Consider the following 20,108-nt stretch of genomic DNA (forward strand, 5'->3'; position numbering starts at 1 on the left):
TTATCATCGTAAACATATTGTCATTAAGATGTTGTTGACCACTGGAAAAACAATATTTGAACAGAACGAAAAGATTTCACATTCTGTGTCGTGTGGTCTCGGTGAAGAATGAACTAGAAAGATGAGTTTGTGTATTGTGCACTGTGTAGTTCTAGGCTATTTCTGTAGATGCATGCTGGTTTTAGAGATGGGCTAATAAGCTTCTGGTCCATACAGGAATAGGTTGTTGTTTGGTTTGTATTTTCTTAACTAGGCCTACATATAAATAACTCTGGTTTTCATTGTAGTTATTTAATGCAGACTAAAACAATGCACGAATAAACACTGACTAAAACAATGTGCACTCCTAAAGTCTTGAAAGCACCTATGATGATCTTACTCTTAGGGCCCCAATTTAAAAGTCTGTCAGAAAGCAATGTAGTTGCATTTGTGTGGCATTGAGCTGACTCATTGTTTGCTCTTAAAATCTGGCCCATGACGTTACAGTAAATTGATTTTGCCTAGTTTTTGAATAAGCTTTAGTTAAACTTAAGACTTTGCACATTGTCCATCATTAAAATTAGGGCTCTTAAACTCAGTCTCACAGATCTGTTTGTAGTTAGAACTGCATACACAGTATGTCGCTAGCTCACCTTTGATGAGAAAGAAGATGCGTGTCACCCCACATCTCTGGCCCTGTGTGTGGACAAGAGATGGAAATGTATGTGGGTTTCTCAGTTTGACTGCTAATTTCAGCTAACATTAGCTGAACCACTCGGCTGTAAGGTGCAATGAGCATATGGTATGTTTTGTTTTGGAGGAAAGGTAAGATGACTTTTTTTCTTTATTGTTTTATATTATTTCAGTGGCATTTGTAGTGAAGTAAAGAGGGGTCAAATTGATTGAACTTTTCTGAAATTAATTGACTATTCTTTTCATGGTTGAAATCAGTGTACTTAAGTTATTTTGTGTGTATGGGGGTTCTTCAATGTCAGGCTAAGAAACTCTTGTTGTAACAGAATACTGATGTGCGTGTGCATTTTGAAACTGAGAAAAGGATAAACATATAAAACCTTAAATTATCTTGTCCCCATACTTGATTTTCAAGTGGTTCTGTTGAAGAAGTTAAATTTAGTCAAGCCTTTAATTACAAATCTGCATGTTTGTGTATTTTAGAAAGAGGGGTGGCATAAGTTCAACATGTTGCACTCTCTCTGTTTAGATTCAACATTCCCCCAAATGCATAATGAAAATGCAGATGATTTCATTAGTGGGTTTTAATAGATATTGGGGACGTACACACACGCGCGCGCGCGCACACACACACGGAGAGACAAGCCAACTGATCCAGGGCATTGCGTGCCCTGAGGACCTGGTGTTTAGAGTGGTGAGGCTCGGGGGTGGCAACATGAATTCCACTGGCGGTGCACCCATCATCACGCTAAGAATTTGTAATGAGTAAGAATTTGGGTGACCACAAACCCACTGCCCTGCTTTCACCAGCAACCACTGGCTAAAAAAACTTACAAGGGTTGAGGGTACTTGCATATTTTTGGAGCAAGGACTTCATGTGAATATTTACAGTGCAAATCAGAAGGTTAATTATTTACTCAATTAGCATATCACAATAAAGGTAGTTGTGTTTGTGAGGCTAAGGCCAGTTAACTATTTTGCATGGATGGAAATGAGATGACGCCCACATTGTCTTGCTTGTGGCCTCTGAATACATGGCTAGTGTTTTCTGGTTGGAACACCTCATTGACATAATGGAGCAGTGCTTTTAGATGTTACATTCCTGACAGTTACACTGAACAGACAGCCTGTGTGATCTCCAGAGAGAAGCAAGTCTATCCTGTGCTGCAGTTTTCACTGCCCTTCAGGGCTCATATATGGGTAGTACAGTTTGTACCATACCGGCAGATTCTCTCACAAGAGAGGAGGTGGAATTACGACTGTAGAGTATGCTATGTAGACATACCGGTACACACAGACACACACACACACAGCTTGAAGGTGGTAGACAGAAGGCATCTGATAATGCCGATAATGGGCTTTTATCCGAGCTCTTTGGCAAATTAAAACCCACCTCTAGGGATGGCCAGTGATTAGCCCAAACAGTCTGCTCGTTGTTGGGGGTTTTGGCCACGGTTGGTCCTATTACACCCCAATGGGTAAACTGAGGGGCTTTTATTTACGTTTAGAGATGAATGCATGTCTGCTGCAACATTTAATGCAAAGTTAAATTCTAGGTTAAAATGACCTCCAAAATGTAAAACTTGAGGTTAGAACAGAAGAGTGTAGTGCTAGGACTTCTCAGATGTCTTATTATCGGTCGTTGTTTTCCTTTTGAGTGCCTTTTTCCCCAGTTGCAGCTGTGGTGAGCTGAAGGAGACGTGAGGGTGGGTAAGATTAGTGGTTGACAGAGCAGTGTCTGGGCCTGTGGCTTTGGGTGGGCTTAAGGGTGTTTGTGTGTGTGTGTGTGTGTGTGTGTAAATGTTGTGAGACAGATCATGTTTTCGAGCATTGTTTCAGATAGGCCACATCCTGAGCACAGGACTATTTGTCACTTGTCTAAGCGGTGTATCTGCAAAAGGTCTACTGAGCTAAGCATCGGGTGACAGGTTTTTCCGGCGGTCAATAAAAGAACCATAGAGCATTGTGCAAATAACACACACAGTCTGTTGAACACAAATAATCCATCAAACACAAGTATACATAGTTTGTCACATAATAGTGAAAAATGCTTTTTTTTATCAATTGTTGTTAGATTTTATCATGAACGTCACCGGAGAAACTGATTTTAGCTCATGTTAGATGTGATGGGGCCTGATGGCTGAGGTGTGTATTTCGCGTGGTGATTGGCCCACATTTCATAGACTCTATTGTAATAGTGAGATAAGTTGGTTAAAGGAATGTTAGGGAGTAAAAACAAGCTAGGGTCTATTTTCAGAAGCTAACTGGTTCAAACTGTTCTTTGAGAGCATCATTACATGAATTGGTGGAGTTCTGAGCAAGAACGTTGTTTGCATTAACACCAAATTGTCTTAGTCACAGTGAAGTGGGCATATGTCAAAAACAAACTATTTTACAGCACTGACAATGTTAAAAATAGAATGACACTTCTGTGGTAGTGTGGCAAGGTTGTCTACAGACAAATCGAAGTATTGTAAACGTTGTAAGTGTTTCGAAAGGTTCTAAAAAATGTATTTTATGAATCGTGTATTTTTAGGCTACCTTAGCTGTGTTCCTGCAAACCACTGTCAATGAACGTGTAAGGAGAGTAGCCAAATCTCCTCTCGCGTTTATTCACCTTTCGAAAAACACTTGCAGTACAATGCTTACAATACTTCAATTTGTCTGTAGACAAACTCATCACACTACCACAGAAGTGTCATTCTATTTTGAACATTGTCAGTGGTGTAAATTAGTTTGTTTTTGACGTGCGTGTATGCCCGCTTGGCTTTCACTGTAAGCCAATTTGGTGTTAATGCAAACAACGTTCTTGCTCAAAACTCCACCAATTAATGTAATTATGCTCTCAAAGAAGAGTTTGAACATGTTAGCTTCTAAAAATAGACCCTAGGTTGTTTTTCTTTTTCCTTTAACCCATTTTTGAATTTTCTTTTCAGGTAGTGAGTTAATTCTTTTTTAAGATAAGTATCTCTGAAGTTTCTGTAGACCATATTATTTACAGTTAGCCTTATTATTATAATTATAATTATTTTATTATAAATTGTTTTTGGTCACCAATAATTACCAAACTTGTTTTCTTGGATTAGGCTTGTAGTGTGCTCTCCAATGTTATCAGTCACTCAATGTTTGCAGATACATTATTCAAGTACTTTCATGTTATGCAGTGGAGCGTGCCTTTGTATTGTTTGCAAGCAGTTATAGAGCAGGTGACTAAAAGCTGGAATGCTGAACTAACAGTTGGAACACAGATGTGCAAAGTGGCATACTGTAATTGCCCAACAGTTTCCAACCAGCCCTGAAAGGAAATAATGCAGCTAGCTGACGTAATATCGACTGTACCAGGAACACATCAAATGAGCTCAAGGTTGAGCTTCAGAACAGTATGTATAGAAGTCAGAGGGGGTCATGTTTAAAACATGGCTGTGTCCTGACTCAGGAAGTAATTCCCAGTGCCTGTGGTATTAACAGCTGGGGGCTGTGGAATTAGGGCTGCAACAATTTATCGATTAATCAGTTAGTGCCTCAAATTGCTTCAAAATTCTCTGATTTTGTCTCCTTAAACTTTGGGAAACACTCATTGACAATTTTCTGGCATTTTAGTGATTAAAAAAACGAATTGGTGAATTGAGAAAATAATCGTCAGATTAATCGACTATGAAAATAATTGTTAGTTGCAGCCCTACTGTCAATGTAGCCATGGTCTAGCAGTGGCTAATATACTCACAACAGAAACAGTCCTTCCTTTTCAAACACCTGAAGTACATAATGGTGTCTCTGGTTTGAGAGCAAGTGTGGAACAGGGGTTCATTAGCTTTATTTTCTGAAGTTGAACTTTGGAAAATCATCAGATGCAAAACTCAAAATGTGTACTAATGAGTGCTAACTGCTTTCTTGCCTGACACAGATGATGGTTTTGTCTTTGCCTTGTATTATGTTGATGATTATTTTTTTTTTTTTTTTAGCGTGTGAGTGAAAGGCTTGATAATGAGGTACAATTTGTTGAGATTGCTTGATGTTTAATTTATGAGCACGGTGTTGAAGTTTAATGTGCTTTGATCATTTGTTCTTGTTTTGGTCTTTCCTTTTGGGTCATCGCTACCATTGTGTTATGCATAGTGTTTTATAGTTTTTTTTTTTTTTTTATTATTTATGAACTTTGGCAACCATAAAGTCACCTGATCCTTTGTGATCCTTTTATGTACTCTTCTGGAAACTGACCTCATGCAAAACGTGTGTGTGCGTGTGTGCGTGTGTGTGTGTGTGTGTGTGTGTGTTGAATTTCCCATTGGGGATCAATAAAGTATATATCTCTATCTAACTAACTAAACTCCTAACCAAGGTCTCCTTCCTCTCTCTGCTTGCTCAGAAAGGATGCAGACCTGAGAGCCACCTTGCCTTGCGTTGGAACGTGAGCGAGCCTTCCGCGTGCCTTGCGACCACGACCATGGGGTTCGGCCGGGACCTGCGCAACTCCCACGAGGGCCTGATCAAGCTGCAGGACTGGGAGCTCAAGCTGCTGGAGACGGTCAAGCGCTTCATGACGCTGCGCGTCAAGAGCGACAAGGAGTATGCCTCACTCCTGTTCAACATCAGCCAGCAGGTGGATAAGCATGACAACTCCTCGCAGGTGCACTACATCAGCACCGTCTCCAAGGTAACGCTCACAGCACAACACTAGGTTATGGTCTTAACTTCTTTTCGCCGTTTATTATTTTAAAATTTGTTTTCTTCTATTTGTTTTGATAGTTTGTCTGTCAAGGTGTTGATGTCTTTGGCAGACCTGGCCAAGAATGCAAAACAGTTATCACAAAGTATTTATCTGAGTCGGTCTCCTTATTTTATTAGGAATGCAATAAACACTATTTTAATGCTCCAGGCCCTTGTTCCGATGGATTTAGTGATATACTCTGTGTTTGCCCAATGTCCATGTAGTGTAGTGCCCCAGATGAGCATGATCTGTGGCTCTGCTCTGCATGCTGCTAATTAGTGTAACAGCAACACCCTGCTCGAGGCCTTTCGCTACTGACTTATTAACTGTGACCAGAAGGAATGAGCCTGCTGGACAGCTGTGACACAGGAAGTGTAGTGCGTCTCTGTCAGACGTGGTTGAATGGAAGATTTTCTATTTTTTGATTTCATGAGCGCAAATCGAGGTACACCCATTTATTGAAAGAAAGAAAGTCGGCAGATTTTTTTTTTTTTTTGTGGTTTTTGAGTTGTCGTGGTTTGTGGTTGCATTAACCTGTCTTCGTCAGTCAGACCAGCACTAATGCAGAACCATGTCACATTAGGATATCAGCTTGCTGAAGGAAATATGTTCCCCAGAGGAAAAATCGCCTCTTGCGACTGTCTGTCGCTAATCAGAAATGGTTGCAAAACAAAAAAAAAATGAGTCGCATTGGCAACGGTAAGTCACTATGGCTGTTTCTGCTACATGTAAATGTAGGCCGTAGACAGTGGTGCTTCTGTGGGATTGGCCCTGGGTGTGTGCAAAGAGGGGGAGCTTGAGTCGGTTGGTTGTCTGGGGACTGGCTGGCTGGCATGTTTAGTGTGAAATGTGGATTGAACATAGTGCACTGTCCTGGATTCTCCTGTCCGGAGGAATTTATTGGTGTTTGTGCTCGACACAGCTAAAGAATGTTCTGATCTCTCCCTCTCCTATACGTGTCTGTCTCACTCCCTCTGTGACTCCGCCGCCTTTCTTTCGGCGAATGAAGAAAGGAGGCAGGCTGGGGTGCAGCCGTATGGGTCGCCATCCAGTGCCACGAACGGGCTAAGTGCCCACGGGAACCCAGGTTCGAGTCCGACCTGAGGTCATTCCCCGATTTCTATCTCTCACTCGTTTCCTCTCATCTCTTCACTGCCTTGTCCTGTACTGTCCTGTAAAGGCTAAAAAGCCCAAAAATATATATCTTTTTAAAAAATGAGTAGAAAAGTCTGTCGCACTCTTCAAAAAAAGGGGGCTTTATTAAAGCATGGCTATACCAAAGTTACATTTTGGCTCTTTAGGGAGCGCACATAAGTTGTTGTAACTATTCTATGTTGTCTGTCTGCCCGTCTTTTCTTTGTGTGTGTCGGTCTCTCTTTCTCTCTGTCTATAGGTTTCCCATCCAGTTATCCAGCAACGTCTGCCCTCTTTGCACGCAGATGATGTTTAGACAAGTGTTTTGAGTTACTGATTATGGCAATCTTTTATTGGTGATCTATGACCCTTTTCCATGGAGTTGGCATAGCTGCAGTGTGGCTAGCCATTTTGAGTGTCAGCAGTATGATGATTTAAAGGGGTTTTAAAAAAAAGTCTCTTTCTCCACTCCATCTCTTCCCACTGCTGTCCTCTCTCTTCATCTCACAATCTCTCTGTCTGTTTCTCTCTATCTCACCATCTCTCTCTCTCCCTGTCTCTCTGTCTCCCTCTTTCTCTCTCCCTCTCTCTCTCTTTTTCTCTCCATCAGTCTTGGGCTAACATGGTGCAGCAGACGGAGCACCTAAGTAAGATCATGAAGTCCCACGCTGAGGAGCTCAACTCGGGCCCTCTGCACCGCCTCACCATGATGATCAAGGACAAGCAGCAGGTGAAGAAGAGCTACCAGACGGTCCACCAGCAGATCGAGACCGAGCTCTACAAGGTAATGGACACCTTGCGGGAGACACATACACACACACACACACACACACACACACACACAGAGTGAGACATGTCTGCCACCCACCTCACAAACCTGTTCTGAAGGAAGAGAGCTGCTCTGCATAGCTGAAAGGTCACACTTGTATGAGATGTATAAAAAGGTGATCAAAGGGAAGAACCTAAAACTTCCTGTTCAGTGGAAAAAATGTGTTTTTTTCCCTTGTCTAAGGTTCATTTCTCAGGTCTGGTTGTTCTGTTTATAAATAGGTTTTGTATCTGTGGAAATGATGTGAAAATGTTTAAAAGTATCAAAAGGGCATCCTCATATGAAGCAATTTGTTTAACTCTGCATTAGAATATAAAAAAGATGCTGTAAACATAACTTCAGATGATTGCAGCCGTTTAATAAAATCTTGTTCGGTCATTGGTGTCTAACTGAAAAGTTAGTTAAACATTTGATCTGTGTGTAATACAATGTGTCTTTTTATGATCTCTTTCAGGTTACTAAAAATGACCTGGAAAAGTTGAAAGGCACCTACAGGCAATTAACCAAGGATGCTCACTGTGCCAAAGAGAAGTACCGGGAAGCGGTAGCAAAAGGTAACGCCTGACCCCTTCTCACCTGTATGTGTTTGGCTCCTGGGAGGATAACTGGAACTTTGGACTGTTACCTTCATGTTGTTGCTTGTTTCTTTGAGGGGGGGGGGGGGGGTTCAGCAGAGTGTAATGGAATTGGTCATAGGATGGTTTACCTCAGGCTTCAAGGCATTTTTCTACTTATCTTTTGTCATGCTCACGAAGCAAGAATAGATACCTGAAGGACAAGTTGTCTATGTCACGTGTGCTAGTCTGGTAGAGAGGGAGAGAGCGCCAGCTAAACAGATGTTCAGAGAGATGCTATCAGTCTCCCCTGGAGCAGCTGGACTCCATTTCAAAGTTGGTGAACGTGCGATTTAGTCTGCTTGACAACTTCACAAAGGAACTTGAACTTGAGTTCAACTTTTCCAACTATAAAGTTGAACTCATCCATGTTTTCATAACCAATAATATACTGCCTTTCTGTGAGATACAAGCGCATTAGTTATAATTGTGTTTAATTGTTTATCGTAGAACATTTTAAATTATTAATACAGTAAATCACATTCAAAACATGCGGTTGGACCTAGACCAGGGTTTCCGTTGTCCGGTAATTACCGGACATTGGCCGGAAAAAAAATGAAGTGTCCGACAAAATTAAATCTCTCCGGTCAAATTGTCCGATTGAAATTGGCTAATAATCCCGTCCCCCTTACGCAATCTGAATTTGAGAATAAGCCTTTAAATGTAAGCCTATATTAAAGCAATACGTCCTCTGGCTATGTTTTTAAATGTACCGAAAGCTATTTAACAACACGCATAGCCTATGCTACCTTTCAAATAGGAAGTGCACGCTTAAAACGTCCATGTTAAACAACGAACAAATGAGTGACGCGGTTCAAACATGGCCAGACCCAGGCAGACTAGCTTTAAAAGTTTTTTCCGAGGCCAGACGCGATGGATGATGATGATAAATTGGTAGCGTCTGAAGCCTCAGATGTCCGGTCAACTCCACCACCACCAGATAAAAAGCAGAAGTGTCGGGCGTATCTGTCGGAATCATGACGTTGGAAGTGGAGTTGCGGGGTTGCGGCCGCTCCAAGACACTGTCATTCTCTGTGTACACTGGACATGCAACTGTGTTCTGTACCCAAAGCATACAGTAGGCCTATGCTTTCTCTGTCTATGATATGCAGGGTTAGGGCCTCCTCGACGAGGAGATTGCTGGTCCGCGGATAATTTCCGGCACAATTAAACGGTATCATTGAACCGCGGACCAAAAGAAAAAGAAACTAAACATTTCCCAGAATAGGAAACATTTCTTAATTTATTGTTATCAAATAAAGAGGCATAGCCTTAGGGGGTAGTGATGTGAGCGCTCATTCTTGTGTGTGTGCATCTGTGCAAGTTAAACAGTGGAACCACTGGAGATAACGTGGGTAGCAGCAACAAACAACGTAGCCTTTTTAAAACAATGAACGAAGCGGACTCTTGCTGTCCATGAAAACATACATACTGGCTAGATCTTGTTAGGCATATTTACGTAAGTTAGGCTAATGAACATGTTGCATTCTATTCAACCTGATTATGTCATTCTTTAAGCTACATAGCCTGTCTCCAGTTTTCCTCAACTCAACTAATTAAGAAGCGATAATAGGATATTTGACCGGCATATCATCAAAATGTCCGGAAAACGAAACCTCTGCCGGTCACTTTGACCGGCACCATTTTTTTCTAGCGGAAACTCTGATCTAGTACTATGACAGAATTTATAGCCGGGAGAAGTTTCTAGAAGAGACACAAGCAGCCTGCCGTCAGGTACAGTCGTGTTGTCTGAGCAAAGCCAGAACGTCTGGCACGCGTCTCTGCCAATGCCATCAGCATGAGCCTCCAATGTGTTTATGTCGGCTATCTGGACGGACTCGGACGAATTACAAAATCAGATAACAGAATTTGGGCGGAAGGAGGGACGACTACAGAGGATTTCCCTTTGGCCTCAGTGTCTTATGTCTACAGTCTACTGGAGTCCCATAGATGAGGACCACTGGATACATACAGATTTCCCTTTCTTTGAAATCACTTGGAAGATAATTTATTTAATATATACTCTGCTGACTTCATACAATGAAAACGTGTGTCGAGGCGCCTTCCCAGGGATCTGAAACCAGGACCTTAAGACTACTTTCCCAGGAAAGGGACGTGTTAACACAAAAGTAGTCAAGGGGTCATGCACTCTTTCTCTGGTAGTAATCACAGCATAAACAAATTCCCTCCTGATAAGGAAGTTTAATCTTTCCCTTTTTTTGTCTGCCTGTGAAACATATAAATCCTCTAATCCTTTTAGCATTGAAGCATGTAAATATTTTCCAGTAGCAAATTAAATCTTTGACTTATTTCAGCAAAGTTAATGGGACTGATGTTTCTAAAGTCTCTAGTGTAGATCCCAGAACTTCGAAAACATCCCAGAACCCCTCTGGACTCTCTCCGTCGCCTCCTATCTGTAGATTTATTACACCTCCTCTCTGTGTCTCAATTTTTTTTCTCTTTTGGTGTGACTCAAATCAAATCATCCTTTTTTAAGCAATGTGCTAGTTGGTCATTACATCCATTTTCTCCCTCTCTTTTTCCTCCTTCACCTGCTCCCTCTCGTCTTTCTCTCTCTCTCTCTTTCTCTGTTTTTTTGGGTTTCCTGGTTAGGGTGGGGTGGAGGGAGGTTTTATTTTGGGTTGGTTTTAATGTTACCTGGTTTCCTTTTTGACTGTCAATAAAGGAACCATAAAAGTCAAAAGTCTCTCTACCCCCCGCCCCCTCTCTCAGGTAAGGAACCGGAGAAGGCGCGTGAGCGCTATGACAAGGCCACCATGAAGCTGCACAACCTGCACAACCAGTACGTGCTGGCGGTGCGCAGTGCCCAGCTGCACCAGGAGCACTACCACGACACCACGCTGCCCCTGCTGCTCGACTCGCTGCAGAAGATGCAGGAGGAGATGATCGTCGCACTGTGAGTCAAATGCAGGAGACACAGACAGACACACACACACACACACCCTGAGACACACACACACACACCCTGAGACACACACACACACACCCTGAGACACACACACACACACCCTGAGACACACACACACACACTGAGACAGACACACACACACACACACAATGAGACAGACACACACACACTGAGACAGACACACACACACACACACACTGAGACAGACACACACACACACACACACACTACGACAGACACACACACACACACACACACTACGACAGACACACACACACACACACACACTACGACAGACACACACACACACACACACACACACACACACACACACACACACACCCTGAGACACACACACACACACACACCCTGAGACACACACACACACACACACCCTGAGACACACACACACACACACACACACACACCCTGAGACACACACACACACACACACACACCCTGAGACACACACACACACACACACACACCCTGAGACACACACACACACACACACCCTGAGACACACACACACACACACACACACCCTGAGACACACACACACACACACACACACCCTGAGACACACACACACACACACACACACACCCTGAGACACACACACACACACACACACACCCTGAGACACACACACACACACACACACCCTGAGACACACACACACACACACACACCCTGAGACACACACACACACACACACACACACACACACACACCCTGAGACACACACACACACACCCTGAGACACACACACACACACTGAGACAGACACACACACACACACACACACACAGACACACACACACACAACGACAGACACACACACACACACACACACACACACACACACTACGACAGACACAGACACACACACACACACACTACGACAGACACACACACACACACACACACACACCCTGAGACACACACACACACACACCCTGAGACACACACACACACACACCCTGAGACACACACACACACACACCCTGAGACACACACACACACACACACTGAGACAGACACACACACACACACACACACACACACACACACTGAGACAGACACACACACACACACACTGAGACACACACTGAGACAGACACACACACACACACTGAGACACACAACAGTTGATCCAAGCACACTTACTCTTATTGACTCCTGCTCCAAGAGGTTTGCTATTTATTGTCTCAGTCACGTGGATCTTTGTGTTGACAAAAAGTGTATTAGAATAAGCTCACATGCACCCACAGGCATGCACACAAGAGCAGCAAATGTGCATCTATGGAGTCCGCAAGAATTTTATGCTTTCATGGAGTGAAGTTATACAAGTCAGCTGATGAGTGTTAAAGCCTTCACGTTCTCATTGCTCATAGGCGGACACATGCAAACTCGCCGACACAGTCATCATCTTCACATAATGCAAACGCGAGTCGGGTGTCAAAACACATGCCTGGTGTGTGACCATGCCTCGCACGCACGCACACACACAGTATACCCCTGTTCTTGGTCGTCTGCATGGAAATACAGCATTCTCTAAGACAAATCCAGTGTAGTAATGTGGGTGGTGGTGGGTGGGATTAGATGGACATCACAGCCTCTTGTGTGGTATTTTCTTCCCTAAGCTGTTTTTTAATCACTGGGGGGTTTATTCATCTTGATGTGGAAGTTAATCCTGAGAGACAGAGGGAACGAGAGACACAGAGCCCATGGTGGAAGAGAGAGAGAGAGAGACAGACAGACAGACAGACACAGACAGACAGACAGACAGACAGACAGACAGACAGACAGACAGACAGACAGATTGAGAGGGTCCCGTGGATGGGAAAAGACACCCCAAAGTAGATTTGACTTCACTATATTTGATATTCCAACAGGCAGTATAAATCAGGGAAATCTCCTTTAACCATTAGTCACTTATTGTACCCTTTCCAGAGATGCATTAAACTTATAGGTAAAAGTTATGATTGATTGTTTTTCTAGGAAGGGGATTTTGGAGGAGTACAGTGAAATCACCAGTCTTTTAACAGACGAGATTGTGAAGGCGCACAAAGAAATCAACACATCTATCGACCAAATTGACCCAGTGTCTGAATATGAGCAGTTCATCGAAGTCCATAAGTAAGTTTTGGGGATAAAGTTCATCTCATTGAATTATGTTTTAGGCACATAAGCTGTGTAATGTAATATGTTATATTATGTGTTATGCGTCACATTGTGTTCTATCTCAATGTTGTTTTTTCTAATCATGAATATATTTTTCAGGGCTCCTGTTACCAAAGAACCCAACGTAGAGTTTGATGTGACGTTACTAGAAGAGACGGAGAATCTTCAGGCCAACGAGATACTCTGGAACAATTTGACCGCAGACAGTTTACAAGCAGTGTGAGTATACACGTCCGGTTCTCACAGGAAAGCCTGCTACCATCACTAACAGCTCCTAGCACCTTTGTGGTTAGCACCTTGAGCCTGTCAGCAATAAGCAAACAGCAGTATTGCACACATATTTATGAGACTGATCCCGCTTAGTGGTCCAAGCAGAGGCCTCTCTCACTAACGCCAGCCTCACTAACGCAAATAAATCTGTTTGGAGCTAATTGGCTCCCTTCCCCCCCCCCCCCCCCTTGGGGATATGTTTATTTTTTCCTCAAGAAATGGCTTTAAGTCTCTAAATAAACAGTCACTGTAATGTGAAATGCTGTGAAGTGGTCTGTTTGTGGACAGGGAAAAGAAGCTGTTGATGGTGGTGATTTTAAGACAACACATAATAAACCTACAGACCCTTTTTGGGGTTTTAGACAGACAACACAAGTGCCCATATGAAAGCACTGCAGTAGACACATCCACTTCCACACAGCCCTTTGTTGCTGGTTTTAACTCACTATAGCAACATTTGCTTCAATGTGTTTGTTTTGTGTAAACATTATGCTCCATGTTTGTTCTAAAATAACTAAATCGCTCTCTCTGTCTTTCTCTCTGTCTTTCTCTCTCGCTCTATGAATAGAAGTTTGCTTCCCTGTATGTTTGGCACTTGTATTTGAGAACATGACCATAGAAAGTGATTTTAAGTTGACCTGACTTGACCCTGTGCTCTGAGACTAAGAGTTGTGCCTCTGGTTGTCGTTCATCCGCGCAGGCTCAGGTCCACCTCCGATGAGCTCACGCTCACCCAGCAGACCCTACGCAGCAAAGAGGACCTCATGGTCGAGCTTGAGAACAAGGTTGAGGAGTCCACCAAAACCTGCGAGAAGAAGTCTGAGTAAGAACAAAAAGTCACACCCTCACACACACATGCTCTTTATTTTCTCCCTCTCTCTTTCTCTGTCTGTCTATCTCTATATTTCTCTCATTCTCCTTCTGTCACCCTGTCTGTCAGCTTGTGCCTGCCCTTTGTCAACCTTTCCCACTCTCTCTCACACATTTTCAGTCTTCCTCGTCAAAAGGTCCGAGGCAGCTCTTGGTCAGCACAGTCCTTTCTCAGTCAACCTCACACACACACAAATGTGGGCACTCCGATGTGTAGGTCTGCCATACTCCCTTGGCGTTTGCGGTCGGTGTCCTCCACAAACACATCAGCCACCTGTTCCGCTGACATAAACGCGGCCGCTCCATGGGCCTGAGCAGGGGAAACCACATAAGTACAGGGCCTCTTCTTCCAAGCGTCTGAGGAAAGGAAAATTGCAGAATTGCTCAGCTTAAATGGCAGTGTGCGAAGTCCTCGGCTGTAATACAAGATGCCAAATGTCAGTGTAGCCAACATTCATTTCATTTTGCGGCCAAGAGGGTTTTCGGCCTGGCGTTGATGTTGTGTATAAAACAGTCTGTAAACAAGGGAAGGAGAGAGGCACCAGCAGGTCAGGTGCCTCTTAGCGTTCACAGGATCTTTACGTTCTCAGTTGAATTCTTGCAGATTAAAGAAAACCAGCAAAACAACTTTCTTTTGAAATGTACAGCGACAGGGCGAATCATACAACACACTTGTTTGCTTAATTTCTCTATCTCCAAAGAAGGTGCCGCAAACAACACCAAGGCTATGGGTTCAATACCCAGTAAGAGCACGCACTGATGAATATGTATTCATCGGTGCTGTGTTGTTGCTAAATCACTATATAAATAAACTGAAGTGTAACAGGAGATGGGCTTCAGAGCCTTTTTGATGAGTCCATTCTGGGCTTTTTCCATCCTGATGGTCGCCAGCAGGTCGGTTACACACTCAGTGTGAGTATCGCAGTGAAGCTGCTCACAGTGTCAGTGAACTTGGGTGCAGGGGTGTGTGTGGGGGGTGGGGGGGCTGTGGAACGCTGGGATTTCCAGAACATTCTTTAAGGTCTGCTGCCTAATCCCTTGAGAGGAGGGAGAGATGGAGGGAGGGAGGAATGGAGAAAAGAAAGAAGAGGCGGCAAGCTAATCAGGGCCCACGCGCTAAGCGCAGCTCAGCTCAGCACTGTTGGGCTCATCTGGGCTACTCTGCGCTCGTCCTCTGTCAACACCAACACAGGCCAGAGCACCCCGCCGCCACTACCACCAGAGTCACCGCAGCCGGCCAGTGTGTGGCGGCTTTGTGTGGGATTGCATGCCGCGGGCGTTTGGAGTGCCAGGGATTGTCACTCCTCACCGAGCATGTTTGATTAAGGAAGCACCACAAAAAAACAGCAGGACCTTATTGGGAGAGCATGTCGGGTCTGGAGCTGGATTGAGTTGTTCTGGTGTGTGTGTTTAGGATGTGGAGGTTGTGGTTAGAACTGCCAGCGTTTCTACAATGTGTGCGTTTTAGTTGGTGTGTTTGTGTGGATGAAGGGAGAGAAGAGAATGAGAAGGGGAGGGAGGGAGGGAGTGGGTGGTTTTTGTGGGAGTGAGATAATTTCAGCACACACAGCAGTTGTCATAAAAGTTCTGACAAAACAAATCTTCCACAAGCCACAAAGGGATTAGGAAGCATTAATTTAAAATTCACTGATGGTTCTTATGTGACCTTACGATCTCACTCACTCCCTCTTTCTGCTCTCTCTCTCTCTCTCTCTCTCTCTCTCTCTCTCTCTCTCTCTCTCTCTCTCTTTCTCTCTCTTTCTTTCTTTCTTTCTTTCTTTCTTTCTTTCTTTCTTTTTTTTCTCTTTCTCTCTCTCCTCCCACTCCCTCTGTCTCTGTTTTTCTGTCAAACTTGCATCTCTTCTCACAACTGCCACCCCCACCCCCCCTACACACACACGCACAAACAAACTCACTCACTGTCTTTTTCTTGTCTTTCTCTGCCCCCCACCCCTCCTCCACCCATCCCTCTGTCTCCCTCCCTCCATCTCTCTCAATCTCTCTCTCTCTCTTCTCTCTCTCTCTCTCTCTCTCTCTCTCTCTCTCTCTCTCTCCCTGTCCCTCCCTCAGCGTGGTGCTGCTGCTCAGTCAGAAGCAGGCTCTGGAGGAGCTCCGGCAGACGGTGCAGTTGCTGCGCTGCACCGAGGCCAAGCTCACGGCCCAGAAGGAGATGCTCGAGCACAAGATGCAGGAGAGCGAGGGCAAGGAGCCGCCGCCCGTCGTCAACTATGAGGAGGACGCCCGCTCCGTCAACTCCATGGTCAGTCTAACTCATGCCAATATTTGAACCTCTTTACCAAAGCTTTTATGTACCTCCCCAACCAGCTCAGCAATGTCCTCTGCAGTGTCTTTTCATTCAGTGGCATCAGAAGGGTGTAGTTACCACTCTTCCTAGTGAGGCGTGTTGGGGGATCGTGTTTTGTGAATTACTTGACAGCTCTGTAGCCATTTTCCATGACCTCATTCAAAAGTCATTGGAAAAAAAAAAACATCCATGAGAAACCCAGTGGAAATACTAAATCGTTTGTATTTCTTCTGCTCATTGGGTGTGACATAACTGTTTTCAGTTTGCTGAAAAGAAGGCCATTTGACTTTGTCCAACAAGCATTGTTCAACTGAGAAGACTTGACCTAAGCGGTCACTGACATACTTAAAAGCATTTGTTTCCTTGTTTGACTTTTTTTATTGTTGCAAAAGGGAATAACATGTTCCATACCTAGTTTTAGCCATATTCTCCTCACTCACTCCTTCACTCATAAATTTGTTGTGCAAGGTGGCGATTAATTCATTCAGTTCTTTAGAAGGCACGTCACTCAATCTGATTAGTTTTCAAGTAGAGCCACTCTGATGGTCTTGACCATGCGTCAGTGTGACGTGTGTCTCATCTACAGCTAGGCTGTCAAAAGCCACAGAGAAGTGGGACAGTCTTGTTACAGCCGTGAAACTGGGGTGCTAACCATGCAAATGGACTCTTAGAGGAGGACAAATTCTGAGTTATTTGATCAACTTCAGTTCTAGACTTTTCAACTTCTTGTCTCAAATTTTCTCAACTTTGGGGAATTGCTGTGTTGAAACTTTAGGAGCCTAAGGTGTGAAGTTTTGCGGAAATAAAAAAGAAGAAGAAGAAGAAAAACCTTGTGATGCCATTCGCGAATTTCTGAGTATATTTTTAGAACAATTAACAGGATTGTCACACCTCAATTTTCACTTCTGCAATACTGTATGAAATGATTTCAGTTGTCGTGCACATTGGGGATGTCGTGTTAATATCACAAGATGCACACTTTGGTATTGTATGGCATCAGGGATTATCAGGGATGATCCATACCAGCTGTTTCTCCCTGTATTTCTGGAGATCAAATTCACCCTTTTGTGATTGATTCTTTTTTCAGACCTCAAAGCTGCCTTGTCTCAGGGTAAGGATGTGTGTTAAATCCCATGAGAGATGTAGAAAATATCCCACCCGTACACACACCCCCCTTTCCACATGCACTCTCCCCTTGCTTGTTGTGGCACCCATGTGAAGTGACATCACTAATAGTCAGTGGTTTAGAGGAATGTTTGTTATTTTGTTAAAATGCCCTGTGTAATATCAGAGAATAAAAATGATAGAGCTGCAATGATGTAATACTGAAGGCTAAACATTTTTATTTTTCCCCCCAATAACTTTTGTATTTTATTTTATGTTTTTCATTTCATGTCAAAAATATTTCATTTTTGTGAGTGACAGGCCAATATAAACAATTGTGTTCTGTAAAGCTTGGCTGTAGCAGTGTGAAACGTTCTCATTTAATTCTTCAGAACTCGACTACATCATTGCTGTCTAAAAGACAATAGCTTTACTTACTGCGCCTCAAAGATCAGCCAAGATCCATTTTGAAAGCGTCCTCCTCAGTCAAGCCACCCTGAATAAACCCTGACTATGTTGTGTGGTAGAACACGACACCAGCACCACTCCCATCGCTCACCAAACAAGACCAAGACTCCATTTCCTCGTTCAGAACTGAGTCTATGGACGCCAGTGTTTCTACCAGTGTAGCTCCACAAGGGCCCACTGATGGCTGGCTTTATTCTGCCGTCTGTGTGTGTGTGTGTGTGTGTGTGTGTGTGTGTGTGCGCGCGTTTCTGTGTGTGTGTGGGCGAGAGAGAGTGAAAGCATGCATGCGCATATTTATTTGTGCATGTGTGCAATGTCTATCTCTGTGTGTGTGTGTGTGTGTGTGTGTGTGTGTGCATGTGTATGTTTGTTCCTCCTCAGTGAACTGTAGCAGTCCTCCACAGAGTAAGTGTGACTGTGTATCTTAGAATGAGTGTGAGTTCTACCAAAGAGTGAGTGTGTGTATGTATCCTAGTGTGAGTATGTATCCTAGAGTGAATGTGAGTGTGTATCCTATAGTGAGTGTGTGTGTATTCTAGAGTGAGTGTGAGTGTGTATACTAGAGTGAATGTGTATCCTAGAGTGTGTGTGTGTGTGTGTGTGTGTGTGTGTGTCCGAGAGTGAGAGGCGCTGATCTGAGGTGTGGGTGTGAAGCAGGACTGTGGAGGGCAGTGTGAGCTCACTTTTCCCTCCTCCTCGTGTTGTCACTCACAGGATGTGAACCTGTCATCCTGCTCTAGTGTTCCTGCTGCTTGGCTTTGCTATACACCAAATAAAATGAAATAAACAGGATTTATTTCATTCTATTTTGAGATCGGCAACTCCTGTTCTGGCCAAAGAAGAAATTAACTGTATGCGTTTTGTTGAATGTCCGTTTTTGCACCTCCATGTATGTCACACAAAAAAAGGATCAAGCTTTGTGTAATTTGATCTCGCAGGTCATGACATAATGAATTAATTATTGTCTTGTATGGCGTTTGTTATTACATTGAAGCTTTAAATGATTTTTTCTAAATGGTATGCCTGTTTTTTTTAGGACAAGGGCAAGGACAGAATATCAAAGTTTGACACCCTGCGCCACTCCATTGCGGGCATCATTCGCTCCCCCAAGTCTGTGCTGGGCTCGTCCTCGGTGAGTGTCACGATCACATTACAATGAAATCAACACACAAATGGACCGGCTGGTTCAGTAGTTGTGGTGATGGGGGATGAGTAAGAGTTATGGGTGTTGATTGATTCATTGGCCTCTGAAGACCGACAGGTAATAGTGTTGGTATGTGGTATCTCTCTTCCAGTAAGTAGATAAAAGAGAATGAAATACCATGTATAGTTTGGGTTCAAAAAAACAGTTGTTTGTAATGCTCAGTAGGAAAAACTACCAAACTATTTTACAAAAATAACCAGTACAAGTACAAACATTGTGTGAAACTCTAGAAGACAGATAAAGTTAACAGATAACATAATGAATTGACTCCTTTGATGATCAATGATCTAATAGATACTGGATAATTGATAACCTAATAAATAATCCTCTGGTCTCTCCTCTCTTCTCTCCTCTCCTCTCTCCTTCCCTCCCCTCTCCTCTCCTATCTTTTCCTCTCCTCTCTTCTCTTCCTCCACTCCTCTCTGCTCCTCTCCTCCCCTCCTCCTCCGTGGCCAGTTTTTTGACGTGATCCCGACCAGCGAGAAGCCGCTGGGGGAGCAGGAGTGGTACCACGGCGCCATCCCCAGGACCGAGGCCCAGGAGCTGCTCAAGCAGCAGGGAGACTTCCTGGTGCGCGAGAGCCACGGCAAGCCTGGCGAGTACGTGCTTTCAGTCTTCTCCGACAGCCAGCGGCGCCACTTCATCATCCAGTTCGCCGATGTGAGTATTGACAGCTGCTTAGAGGATGTAATGCTAGAACACACATTCAAATAGAGATGTAATTTTGATTGGATATTTAATAGATCATAAGGGACCAGTGACAATTATTGTTAAATTATTATTATAGTTAAAGAGTAAATGTATGTGATTTATT

The 20,108-nt window shown here is 43.7% G+C and overlaps 1 protein-coding gene across 5 annotated transcripts in view; it reads left to right on the top strand.

The window, feature by feature from the left end:
- The window catches only part of fer (fer (fps/fes related) tyrosine kinase), a 34,757-nt gene that overhangs the window by 2,656 nt on the left and 11,993 nt on the right, over positions 1-20,108 (top strand). Inside the window, exons 1-12 of one of the 5 annotated variants that reach the window (XM_042060597.1) lie at positions 747-804; positions 5,039-5,326; positions 7,125-7,298; positions 7,798-7,897; positions 10,691-10,874; positions 12,891-13,028; positions 13,173-13,292; positions 14,044-14,166; positions 16,284-16,473; positions 17,606-17,629; positions 19,127-19,228; positions 19,751-19,954. In XM_042060597.1, coding sequence (XP_041916531.1) covers positions 784-804; positions 5,039-5,326; positions 7,125-7,298; positions 7,798-7,897; positions 10,691-10,874; positions 12,891-13,028; positions 13,173-13,292; positions 14,044-14,166; positions 16,284-16,473; positions 17,606-17,629; positions 19,127-19,228; positions 19,751-19,954 — 1,668 coding nt within the window. In that variant the 5' untranslated portion in view covers positions 747-783. Of the gene's footprint in view, positions 1-746; positions 805-5,038; positions 5,327-7,124; positions 7,299-7,797; positions 7,898-10,690; positions 10,875-12,890; positions 13,029-13,172; positions 13,293-14,043; positions 14,167-16,283; positions 16,474-17,605; positions 17,630-19,126; positions 19,229-19,750; positions 19,955-20,108 lie in introns of those variants that run through there. The other 4 variants (XM_042060598.1, XM_042060601.1, XM_042060599.1 and 1 more) reach the window with 4 other exon arrangements.

Source organism: Alosa sapidissima, chromosome 13 (assembly GCF_018492685.1).
Source record: "Alosa sapidissima isolate fAloSap1 chromosome 13, fAloSap1.pri, whole genome shotgun sequence".
In the NCBI taxonomy this organism is placed as follows: domain Eukaryota; kingdom Metazoa; phylum Chordata; class Actinopteri; order Clupeiformes; family Clupeidae; genus Alosa; species Alosa sapidissima.